The sequence below is a fragment of the Merops nubicus genome, unplaced genomic scaffold (assembly GCF_000691845.1).
Source record: "Merops nubicus isolate BGI_N331 unplaced genomic scaffold, ASM69184v1 scaffold38741, whole genome shotgun sequence".
In the NCBI taxonomy this organism is placed as follows: domain Eukaryota; kingdom Metazoa; phylum Chordata; class Aves; order Coraciiformes; family Meropidae; genus Merops; species Merops nubicus.
In genome coordinates, this window is record NW_008586917.1 from 22,857 (window position 1) to 36,057 (window position 13,201).

At 38.0% G+C, this 13,201-nt stretch overlaps 1 protein-coding gene across 1 annotated transcript in view; it reads right to left on the bottom strand.

Moving 5' to 3' along the window:
- SAMSN1 (SAM domain, SH3 domain and nuclear localization signals 1) overlaps positions 1 to 10,431 on the bottom strand; it is a 33,058-nt gene extending 22,627 nt beyond the window's left edge. Inside the window, exon 1 of the mRNA XM_008948780.1 lies at positions 10,375 to 10,431. Within this exon, the coding sequence (XP_008947028.1) occupies positions 10,375 to 10,431 (57 nt within the window). The remainder of the gene's footprint in view (positions 1 to 10,374) is intronic.
- Between the last annotated feature and the right edge of the window lie 2,770 nt (positions 10,432 to 13,201).

The window sequence follows — 13,201 nt, forward strand, 5'->3', positions numbered from 1 at the left end:
AGGGGGGAGAGTCCTGACTCCTCTTCCTTTAAATGCACATTGACCCTGAATTTCGAGCACCATCGTTCCTGGCCAGTTGCTGCAGAGCACTCTCAGTTCCCAATGAGAAAAGTCACTCCAAGTGCTTCTTTGGCGGTCTGTCCAATTCTGGGAGTGCACACACAGGTATTTGCAATAATTATGTAATTAAGACTTTATTATTTATATGACATTTAATTAAAAGTGACTTTCAGTGGCACACAAATCCATGAAAAGAAAATGACTTTAAAAGAAGGTTAAGGATGTGTGACAAACTCAGAGGAGCTATGAAAATGACAGTTAAGGACTTGGCATGATGTGCACTTCTAACTCTCCACTATCTTTTTTTACCCTTCATTTACACATAGGCAGAAAAATCAGCGGACAAGCCTGGAAATCCACCCTCCACAGAACTATGACTGCAGTAAAGGGGAGTGCTGTCTGAGTAAAGACTGGTTAAACACTCCGTAAGCATTGCAGGCTTTGATCTTTAATCCCTTAAATACCAGCATCTTTCCTCTCCTGAAATTTTCTTCTCTCCAAACCAGATGAATTCGCAGATAAATTCTCATATTTTAACAATTAAATACCTTGCTTCAATTAAAGTCCTTTCCCTGCTTACTTATACAGCATGATTTTATTAATGCTGTGTGTTATCTAGGTCCTGACCTTGCAGGGTTCAGCTGTTTTTCTCGTGCAAGAGAAATTAGTCACGTGTGTTTGCAGAGTGGGCTTTAGGTGAAGATGGAAGTGCCTATGCCCAAAGACGAGCCGAGAAGCACGCAGCCCACAGGGGCTCAGTTTTAAAGGCAACCTCATGCTTGTCCAGCACACACAGAGTGGGGCAGTCAACGTACTCCCCCAAGAGGAGGTGGGAATGCAGGTGCCATGAATGCTCCCACACCAGAGCAGCAGCAGTGACGAGGAGCTTACTGCCTTGTGCCATACATAGACGCCGTGCAGTATAGCACGGGGAGACAGGGCATGTCCAAGGGCTTTGCTGTTCCTTTCAGCAGCCTGAGAAGCAGACGCAGCTACCAACCACAGCACACTTGTCTGCCCGCCCCAAAGTGGAGCAGAAAGGCAGAAAATACTCCCGCCTAGTCAGAAAATACTCCTGACACTGTTTTGGTCAGAGCCTCTGTGACCCAAGCAGTGCAGCACAGCCATACGACATCCTTTACTGCTTTACTTCAGTGGCAGCAGGAGCCGCCTTGGCTGCCTTACGCTTCGCCCATGCCTGGCGTGGGAGCTGCTCCTGCTCCCAGGGAATCGCTGCGAATGAAATGCCTTCTATGCACTCCTTGCTAGGCAGAGGCATGTTTGCAGTGGAAGGTGTTCCTTCAGATGACCTTCCAGAGGGAAACAAGATTTAAAAATAACATCTAAGTCACAGTTAAATCTGACCGTCCCAAAAGCTCGTTTGTTTTTTTTTCCTGAAGCGTAAGCAAACTTTAGTTGTCTTTTTTTTTTTTTTTACAAAACTTTTTTTACAAGTTTTATTGCTGTACTGCAGTCTTATCCTTGACAACAGGTAATGATCAACAATAAGCTAATTCTAAGAAACTTGGGGGGGAGGGGGAGGAAGAGAATTAGTTTTTATTACTTATAAATGAGTGTTTGATACATCATGTTGTTCCCTCTGATTAATGTTCACAGCAAACTCAGCCATTGGAGTTGTAATGTTTCTGCAAGCTTCCCTACAGCAAAGCTTAGCCATTAATTCAGTGGCATATGTCAGCTCAGCAGAGCAAGGTCACTCTTCTCTTTCAAGGGGAACCTTTTTAGAAATAATAAAACTGACAGAAAGTTCTTTTTTGCATGCTTTATGTCACCTGAGGTTGAGTGCTGCAGTTAATATCACAGAGCTTATAAACATTCCCATCTTCAGCAGTCTCCAACACAACCAGGCTCTTAGAACTTCAATGTTTTTCATTTTTTTTTAAAGTAATATAGTGACAGCTTTATGTGGGGCAGATATACACTATGTAATCCTAAATGAGTAAAAAATGAACAAATCTTTTCTTAGGGTCTTTAGAGGAGAAATTTTGGAAGGCATTAAGAGACTGCTGATATTGCAGTATGCATTGAGGATGTTAGTGCTTAGAGAAAAAGATATAGGATTAAGGACTCCATGGATGCTTGCATCTTTGGCTAAAAGGGAGAAAATCTTAAAAGCCCAATGGCCCACCTTGTGTCCATTTCATTGTATACTGCAGGCTGGAAATATGTATAGACATGTGATGTGAAGAGAACACAAAGTTAATTGATCTATTTATGGAATAATTTTGAACTTGTACGTAGATGAAGATGTGCTAGTCATCTGTTATGATAACTAATTGCAACTGGAACTTATTTATCAGGACACAAATATTATGGAGCCTGATAAACAAACTAAGCTAAAGAATAAGATTCCAACAATAGGACAATTTTTTTCCCCCTCATTATCTCCCTTCAGACATCCTGACTACGCTTGAGTAATGAATCCACAGTGAGATTAGCTGAAATTGCCTTAATGGATGTGCACTACAGTAGAGAAGCAAAATTCAGTGCAGTATCTATCATCAGTCACTGTGAATTTTAGTGTTTCGTCAGATCTATATGTCCATTTATTTATACTATTTTTATCTTAGGAAAAAAAAAAAAAAGCTATACTCATTACAGTGGGTTAACTTTTGACTCCTTTAAAATGATGGTCAGGGTCACCACTTTTTCCACTTCATGTATCCTCTATCAATGGGCCAAAGTTATCCTTATTGTCCAGTTGAAGAAAGCACACACAGCACTTCATTGTGGCGTCACAAATTTCAAAAACTAGACATGTTTGCTCAACATATGCCTAGGAATCTAAAATATGCTCCTTGGAAATTTGAACTCATAAAATAACTTCAATAAACTTTGGGGTTTATATCAGTATGGAAGCTGAAGGCTTCCAGCTCAGGGCTTCCTGGTTATTTAGCACTGCATAAAACTACTTAGTGCCAAAATTCTAAAGTTTAATTCTGGGCTTTCTATGTATCGTAAGTTCTATAACTGCAATCCCAGGAAAAAAAAAAAAAAATCTAGTCATCTAAAGACAAGGTATCATCCTGCTTCTGTTCAGGTCACTCTTACACCAAGTTCCTATAGTCCTCAAGGTTCCTATAGTTCTCAAAGAAATAATCATTCATCATCCCTTGGAAATCAAGGACAAGACTGTAAGGTTACTTGGTTGTTCTTGTGAAGATTACAAAAGAGATGAAGATATAAAAGGGTAGGAAAGGGACTAAAACTCCATCCAGAAGACATAATGGTGCAAAATGTTAGGTGGATCACTAGATTTTTTTACCCAGAGAAAGCTGCTTGTCACCCTCAATGCTGAGTGATGGTTAGAGGTGACAGACCCTTTGTTGACATTCAGTTTACCAGAAAGATGCCAGTCGTTGTTACAACTGTTGTACAGGTGAAATCATTATCCATCTTTCTGTGTATCCATGAAATAAACTGAAGAGGTATGGGGAAAATAGTGGCAGTATGGTGTGTAATATGTACAGTCAAAGCAGAAGTTAAAAGTCTCAAGACTTTTCCCTAAGCTGGAATTTCAGTTTCAAGTCTAAGAATAAGAAAAAAAGTAAGAACATGCTCTTGGGGTGCACTGTAAGTGGAAAAAGATATAAAAAGCTAGAACTGTAAGAGCAAGCAGGTCTACAGGAGAGATTTTGCTTGGGGAAATATGTAGGTGGTCATTCATCTTCCTGTGGAATATGAACACACGTGCACATAGATGCCTTCGTCTGGTGTAGGAAACAAAGTTTTCCATTAGGATTTTTTAAAGGACATATAAATTACCAAATATTCATAGCATATATAATCTGTAGCCTGATGCCAAACAGCAAAATGTCTAGAGCAAAAACATTGACATTGCCAATTTGTGAAAGAGAGTAAAACTGTTTCTAAGATCTCAAGTAACTCTGCAGTCTCTGTTGCAAGCTTTCAGAAGATAAAAGTTAAGGGATATTGTGATTACAGAGGCCAAGAAGACTTTTTATTTTCCTTTTCTGCAGCAGATATTGCTGGGGATTTCTGTCCACGTATCGAGGGGTTGAGTCTTCTGGCTCAGGTGTTTGCAGCCCCCACCGACTGCTTATACCAGCTGGCCAGTGATGTCTTTGTCATGACTTCAGTCTGCATTTATGCTATGACACAGATTACTAGAGGTGTTGACACCTACAGAAAACTGCAGGCCACATCCTCTGCCTGCTCTGCTTGTACACAGTTACTGCTTTTTTTCCAGCACAGATATTCTGGCCAGTATTTAACTTGAGGTATTTGGGGTTTAAAATCAGCTACTCTATGAAGCTAATTAAAGAATTAGAAGGCAACTAATGTTGATTTATGTCACCTTGGTAGTTGTGCTACAGCATTTATCAAAAAGTAGTTATAAATGCTGTAGTTGATAGTCTAGTTTCTAAAAAAGGCTGGAGAAGGTGGTTCAGACATCTTGAAGTGTTCCTGCTTTCTTTGTAAAACAAACAAAGAACCACACTGGGTTTGTTACTCTAAGCAAAATTAATATTAATGTGAACATAGTCCCTTCAGGATATTTGCTCTCACTTGTTTTAAAATATTCTGCTACTAAGGACTTAAGCCTGGCTAATGAAGACCAAGACAGAGAATAAATAAGTAATGACTTGAATTTTGCACACTTTCACAAATTTTTTTAAAATGCTGTAATCAAGGGAATATACAAAAGAGGCCAGGACTGTACCAGGCCACACATGTCATTTTTCCCTTTGGCACACAAATTAGTCTAGAGTTATGTGAGGCCTCAACAAGCCTTTGGGTTGATCTGAGCATCAAAATGTGGAGTTTGGACATCCTAATTAGCCTCCTGGCAAGAGGCAGGAAGGACATAGCTGTTCTTTCCCCACAAAGACCCTGGACCCTTACTAGATATCAAAATTCCTCAGATTTCAAGACCTCACTAGAAGAGAGATGCTAACACATATGGTAAGGCACAAACAAGTTTCTGAAGCTCCTGTTGAAAAAAAAAAAAAATTGGCTGGTGATCAAAAAACAGGCTGATAATATAAATGAAGAAGAGAAAATGCTAGAGGTAAGAAGAGCAGTAACATGATTATAGAGCCTTCCACTCACACAAGAAAAATAACCCAAGGTTAACTTTAACCTTGTTCTAGCTTTTATGAAGACTGAGGAAGACAGGAAACAACTTCTGAAATGTCACCCTCAATCCATTTTTCCCCCATCTATACATACAAGGTTGCTACAGGTACAATTTTTTTCTTTCTCTGAACCCTCCCTAATAAAGGCCCACAGGTATTTCAACTATAAACCAGGGTCTTGAAACTACTTCCCAGATGTTGTCATCCTTTTCTGCGTATTTAACAGAGTTCAAATGGATTTTGACAAAGATCCTTTCCTCAAGAGGCAATACAGTAAAGACCTTTAATGACAGAACTATGTGTCATCTTTGCCTATAAGCATAAATTCTCACAGCGGGCAGTACAGTGAAAACATCTTATCATCAACTCATCACCTCTCATCATTGTTAGAATGAAATGCAAATGGAAATGAACATCACTTCAGTCATGGTTGTGAAAATTAGCATCTGTGGCATTAGCAATGGCTCATTTATTATGCACTCAAAATTTCAGGGGGAAAGAAAAGAATATAAAACTTGCTGTTTTCAGAACTCTACCAGTCTTCACCTTTGAAATAAAATTAAACCCCACAGCTTTCTCTACTCAAGGATAACTCCTAGTTAATATTCCTTAACACTGAGCAATCTCTTCACTGCAGATCTTGTCCTACAGACGATCTAATTATGTCTTGAATTATTTTTGGTGTTTAGGTTTGCTGTACCTATTTTCTATTTTCTTTGCTTTAATAAGTATTTCCCATTGGTGAGTCACAAGCTATTGTCTAAGAAAAAAAAACAGCACAAAAAAAACTTGCTTATGGCATCTGTCTGCACTTCAGGCTCCAAAACTTAGGCAAAGAACAAACGTCACTCAGATGACAAATCGTTTTGAAATCAATGGGATTGCAGCTAATTTATTCATTTCAGTGTTACGAAAATCGGGATCAGGCCTTCTGTGAAGAGTGCATAAAAAGGAGAAATTCTGGCCTGCAGTCTATGGTAAAAATGTGCACTGAATTCTGCAGAGGCAGTGTTTCATTTAAAGCTTATAAAAAGGAAAATTATTTGTATGAAATAGTACTAGGGAACAAAGTTGAATATTAAAATAGTTCCTTCCACTGCATTTGCTACTATTTTCTCATAACCTTGAAAATAAATGATAGTTTATCACCTAAGAAAGTAAATATTGATTTTATTAGAAAGTTGGATATATTTTTGCCTAAATATAATGCACAGGCATTGACCCTGAATTGTCTTACACACCAGAAGTAAGCCAAGTTTCAAGTACCAAGTGCATTTGGAAGCAGAATAAGGAAACAAAAATGTCTCAAACCTTTAGCATAAACATAGATCAACTGTCATGTAGAATAATGACACAAGACTTCTTCAGTCAAGTCAGAAAAAATGGCACAAAGTCATCTTTGCTTCAGCTTGAAGTAAAGCCAAGAATCATCAGGCAGTTCTCAAGTTTGCTGTGTTCATAGGAATGAGAGAGAGAGAAAGGAATAGGCTTTGCCCATCACATTGCATCCTGTAAACTGGGCAAGACAATGCAAAGTGGAATGCAGAGTAGCCACTAAATGCTTTAATGGTGTTTTATTTGTATGGTCCCAAGGTACGCTGTTGCTTGGAGAGTATACAACAGAGAAGACTAGATCCTGTATCATTTCTTAGGATGTGTTTTCTTACCATCTTTTTAAATCTACTTCATGCCACTACCCAGATACACTGACATCTGTAATGACTTAAGGGCCAAAGAGGCTAAAATCCATGTGATTTTAGGGGTATTTTTTCATCCTCTAAGTCAAGTTCTCTCCTCCTTTCCAGCTCTCTAAGGTGTGGTGGGACAGACTCCACAAACTTATAGCTGAAACACATCTAGTAAAAGCATCCTTCCTCCCGCTTGCTACAGTACTTTCCTGCTCTGCAATAAAATTCCATCACTGCAGGAGACACATGCTCTGCCTGCAGTCAGCTAATGGAGTCGAGGCTAACTCTGGTCACTAGCACGACCACAAACCTCAGGGCTAGGTGCAAGACCTTGTTTGCTTGACCTCTCCTGCCCAGAAATAATACTGCAGCTTAAAAGAGCTATACCACACAATCTAAGCTGTGTCTCACCTGACAGAAAAGAAAGGGGGAACAGTTAAGAACTGAAAAGAAGCACTGAGAGGGAGCTGCCTCTTGGTGGATGCTCTGAAGGGCTGTGCACAGGCTTTGTTGTCATAGAAAGTCATTTAAGGTCCTGGATAAATGGATAGGTTAGAGAGGTTGAAATCTAGAGCTTAGCCCTTCGATTAGTTGAATTTCTTCATTATTAAGCAGAGTATTTTTAAGCCTTAGGATTTTTCCTCTATAGGTCAGCTGTCTGGGTCCTCAGCTGATGTACAAGGTACAAATGCACAGTTTCATGGCAGTATGTGCAGCTACAATGATTAACGTTGGCAAAGGATCAGAATCCTTCCAGTATGTCTTTTGAAAACAATTCTCTTGCATCTCATCTCTGCCTATTTCATCTGGGTTGACACCAGGTGTATTTTTTTTTTTCCCTAGCAATAAATGTTTATTTCTTTAGTTTCCATGCAAAGCACACAGTAGTTATATGCATATACATGCATATGCAAAAGCTGCCAGATATGCAAAAAAGTTATTAGTAAGACACCACAGAAATCCTGCTGTATTACAAAACAAACTGCAATACTACTATTTCATGGCAGCGGACAACTATTGACCCTTTCATAACAGACACTGAGAGTTGTAAGATGCCACCTTCTGTCCATGTAGCACCTGAAGCATCTGCAGAAATCCCTTAAACACCAGAGTAATCAATAAAGTAAAGTAAATGCATTGTACACAGAGAACTGGCAGTTAGATACTGAAAATTTCTATTAGTACTGCATTGGTCTTTGACTTGCTTACCACTACTAGAGGCTTTATACAAAGCCTGCAAACAGCCTTGAGAAAGGTTTTAACACTAGCGTTTCATGATATTTGTCTTTATCAGATGGTATGACTGGATGATGATATTCTTCACAGAAAGCAAAAGTATTAAAGAGAAAATCCTGATGAGAATCTTGAATTAACACACAGAAGTTCATCCAATTGTGATAGAGATGGTCACTATAGGTGGTATTCAAATACCTAAAAAGATCTTTCTGGTGTCTTCTTTAAGGGCCTAAGGTAGCAGACCTTGTTTTCACTTAACACTCCAGACACTGCGGCTCTCCCTCAGGTCTTGTGTCAGGCCCATGTGGATGTATTGGAGACACTAGGACACCTCAGTTGCCTAAAGGCAAGGTGAAGTAGCCCAAGAGCCCCACACTGACAATGGCATCCTGCTCTGTGAGTGTGAGGAGGTACCAAATGCTGCCTGCGCAGAGCAGGGGCAGCCAGGAAGTGATCTAGGGAAGTGGCTTGTGAAATCCTGTAGCTTCTGTCAGGAGGTAAGGACCTGTGCCCCATGTTACCCAATTCGGTATGAAGCAATCTAAGTACTTGCGTTACTTCCATGGGCCCTGTTTGGAAACGTGCTACAACGAGCTATGATTCCTATTCTGTGTGACATGGGGCTGTCTCGTCCCGTGACCTTTTTGTGAACAGTACATTCAGTAAAAACTTTCTCACTGTGGAAAGTTTACACAATTCTGTGCAAAAGCGGGACTACAGTAGGTGAAGTGTTTCAAAGAACGCTGCTGAGGCAGAAACACGTCCTGAGCCACTTCATCGAGGCCTTTCCATTTTTGTAAACATTTACAATAAGACAAAGTCAGCACGGCAAAGTCAGCAGGTTTGGCAGTCAAGTCATTAGACTTTTTTTATCCCTGCTTTACACATACAGTGAGTTAAATCCATGACCATTTTTTTTTCCTTAATAGCGTAGAGTGCATTCATGAATGACTAACTAACTGTGTGGAAAGAATAATAACTAAAAAAAAAAAAAAAAAATCAGGCTGTTGTTAAGGAATGTATTATTCTGGAAGAAGACAGTGACCAAACTTGCTTTTCAAATTACTTAATAGACAGGAAAACAAAGCCCATCCACAGAATCTCTCATGGTCATTTCTTGCTTAACCTATAGTATAATTAGGTATTAATTATTCTGTCTTTAAAAAATAGTATGATGATTGAATAGAAGAAAATACATGTCATACCCATTAGTGAAATGCTAAAAATCCCCATTCAAATCCATGGGAAAATGGATTCAGAATTGTTTCAAACCCATCGATAAAACCATTAATTTTAATTGTTAATGAGTTGTAGTCTAAAACTGTAAGTGCAATACACAAAAGCCAATGCTGAGTAAAAGCAGAAGACGCTGCTGAAATAGTGTCTGCAATAATATTTAGGACCCAGAAATCACAAAGGGAGGTGTATTCCCAAGCAATGAAAAGATGGGTCTGTAAACTAGGAGACAGTGAGTTACCAAGAGCAGAGACATACTAAAAGGCTTTTCTAATCTCTTATTGAAATTTTCAGCACTGGCAAATTGAAAGAGAAATGGATACCTGAGTGTGCTCAGGTCTAGCAGTAGCCATTTCTCTTCAGGCTTACAATACACCTGCAAAGGTCATTCTGCACCCACTCCAGGGACTGAAAATAAATTTCTAGCACAGGATACATCCTTATGCATCTTACAAAACTCTGACTTTCTTGCAATTCCAGATTGTGAATCGTGTCCAGTGTAGCATATTATTAATTTATTCAGAGTCTATATTTCAGACTAAAAGTATAACAATTCCCAGAAAAGTGATGATGGCAAACACTGATTGCCAAGTACCCTCTCCTCCTTTGGTTATGATGGACACATATTTATTAAAACAAGAAGCAAAATTAGTAGCTTTTCTAGTTCTTCATAGATTCTCACACTCTTTTGTGGGACATCATCAGTTTATCATAGATGAAAAGGAGAGAAGGGATTTTTGTGAGCCCTTCTGTTAAAAGAGTGATGCAGAGCATATAATAGTAGACAAAGTCCAGTATCAGGACTCTTCAGCACAGCTACAGCAACTTCACAGTGATGATTCCTTGAATTGGATCTTTACCTTTATAAAGTGAGCGTATACAAATAGATTCTTGAGATTATACTACTGAGGTCTGAGGGGCTTGCTAGCATATCAGGAAATCCTGAAGCTATGATTTAAAAGGAAATCTTCCTTATAAAAAATGTTAAGAATTCATGTTATTATTAATTGACAATAAAAATTAAAAATTCTTACCTTGGGCTTTTGACTTTTCTCCTTATCAGACACGTTAGATGGTTTTCTTTTCAACATTTTTAATACAGATTTGTCTAGCTGATGTACAACTGGTTCTGGCTTGTAACCAAAGTACAATGAAGTGTTCTACACTGCACGAGCATACACCATTTACACAGTTCCTTATTCTATCAGGATGTGACTTCACACAGCTGCTTTGTGGCACGGGTGAGCGAGCTGAAATCTTTGGGGAGGAAGTGAGGAAGGAGGGGAGGAAGTGAAGCGAAAAGAAAGACATAAGGTGCACTAAGAAGACGAGTTAAAAATGAGGAGTGAGGAATGTTTTAAGACTTATCTCCTTTGTGACCATCAGGCCTCAGTAAGGCTTTGGACAACCTCATGAAAATCATCCTCTTTTCCTCTCTGATTTTTCACCAGTGCCTTGTGGCACAGCTGCACCCTTTGACTTCTGCTGGGACTCAAATATGAAGAAGCCATGCTGCTGTTTAGAGGACCAAGGGGTATTCCCCAGTAGATTTGCACAGCTCTGTGATACATGGTCTAGCTGGTCCCTAATGCCTCCCTTTCTTTGCTCTACAGTAATGCAAGAAAAGCAGTGAGATAGAATGTCACTGGCAGAGAAAAGACGTTTCCTAAAACAAACTTTTTCTCTTGCATGGTGGAATAGCTTTTTTTTGCCATTCATCACAGAATTTTCAGCACTTTTCAGTTCTCTGTTGTCTTTGATTTGTTGACAATCAATTTGGAGGAAAAGCAAGTCGAGAAGGAGGCTTACAGTAAAGACACAGGAGAATGACAAAGGTCCTTTACACCCTCTTGAAGAACAGCCCAGAGGCTAAATGAAAGTGGAAGTATTAAGGTAGCTTTGAATTTCTGCTTCATTTTGCAAAAATCAAAGTCTTGAGCATCCTAAGTAAAACTGAAACCATGAAAAATACTCAGCTTTTTCCTGAAAGATGGAGGCAAATTCTCAATTTCAAATTCTGAACTTTTGGGCCACTCACAGAATTTCAGTTACATCTTAATTTAGTATTACTACAAATGAAAAAGAAATCTATTTCTAAGTACATTGCAAGAAAAAGGTTCAAGAGTAAGGTCAAGAAAAAACTTTGGTAATTTTTTTTTCCTAAACTTTGATAACATTGTATTTTTGGTTTTTTTTTTCAAGCAAATCTATTCTAAGCAACTTTTATTTAGAAGTTTTGTATAAATAAAAACTCTTCTAAAAAGCAAGTTACTGTGGAGATCTCTTGCAGCAAATAAAAATTAAGGAGTACTTGTTAATCTAAATAATCAGTGTACAGACCTTTCTTTCTTTCTCTATGTTATTTTTTTAATATAGTTGAACTCAAATTTCAAGGAAGCTAATGCAAGAAACGATCTAAAATGGAAACCAAAAAACTTGATTATTTAAAGCCAGTAGGAAATGCACAAATCTCATTTCTTAGAATCACCTTTCCCAGTCCCATAAACACGTCTAAATTTCAAAATGTCTGTGAGGATACAGTGCTGGATAGGCAGGTAGTCTTTTAGCTGAATTACTGTCTTCTTCCTCTACCAAATGAACACTCCAGGGAGGGATAAGACACTGCTCATCAGAGTAATTCCCATTTCAGTTTGCTATTTGGACTGCTGTTTAAGTGTTTAAGAAAAGTTCTGGAGGCCACCTTGAATTCTGATGTATGGTTAAACTGATTAGACTGAGACTGACTGAAGAAAGAATAATTATCATATGCTAGTGGTATAATGAAGTTTTCCTTTCCAGACTTTCTAGGAAAAGGAGGAGGACCTGGGGTTAAGGCACTGGATTTCTGCCAAATATAATGCAAGACTGTTCTCTGGGTTATTGGATTGCAGTGGAGTACGTGTTGAACCTCAACCCATCAAACAAGATGTTTCACTTCATATTTTAATTAGAATTACACTCATCTACAACAGAGTTGAATTTACTATTGCTATTATTAATAATAACATATCTACCAGAGTTCATAATCATTGTTATTATTAATAATGATTAATATTATTAATAACAATTAATAAATTAATAAATTAATAAATTAATGAATTAATATAATTAATTCATTAATAAATAATGAATTAATAATAATAAAAAAACTGAGACATATGTTTCTTTCATATATCTGAATAACAATACCTGGAAAGTCCATTTAAGTTTTTAACCATAAGGAGATTTTATCATGAATATTTAATCAGCCTTAGTAATTCAGTAGGGCCATATCTTGTTATAAAAGCTGTATGTATGTTTAATAGTAATTAACTGTTTATTAATCTACATGGATGTACATCGCAGTATATTGTTTTTCTTTTTAATCTGATCAAAACCTGAGGATTAAATCAGACTGCTGATCATTAGACTGTGATTTCCTGTCTCGGGACACTCTTAAAATCTTCATGATTAATAAAATGGGAACTCATCTGAAGAATAATATATGAGCTTCCTTTCTGTAGAATATTTATTGTTAAACAGGAGGAAAGAGGCCATTTCAAGAGATATAGTACCCACCCATATCTATTTCCTTTCCTCATCCACATATCAGAAAAATTATAGCAGCTTGAAAGCTGACCTGATTATGTTCTTGCCCTTGGAAAGTTGACCCACACTACTTTTAAAAAGTAACAAAATGAAGAAAATCAAACATAGCGCATTAAGATAATTTAATTTAATTAACCCGTGCATTTCAAAAGGAGCTCTTTTGAATTAAAGATTAATAATAAGCCTGGTGCTTATATCCTCTGTATTTGAACATAATTTTTCAAAGGGGAATGCAGATCTATGTAAAAGGAAAAGAAGCATTCTCATACTAAG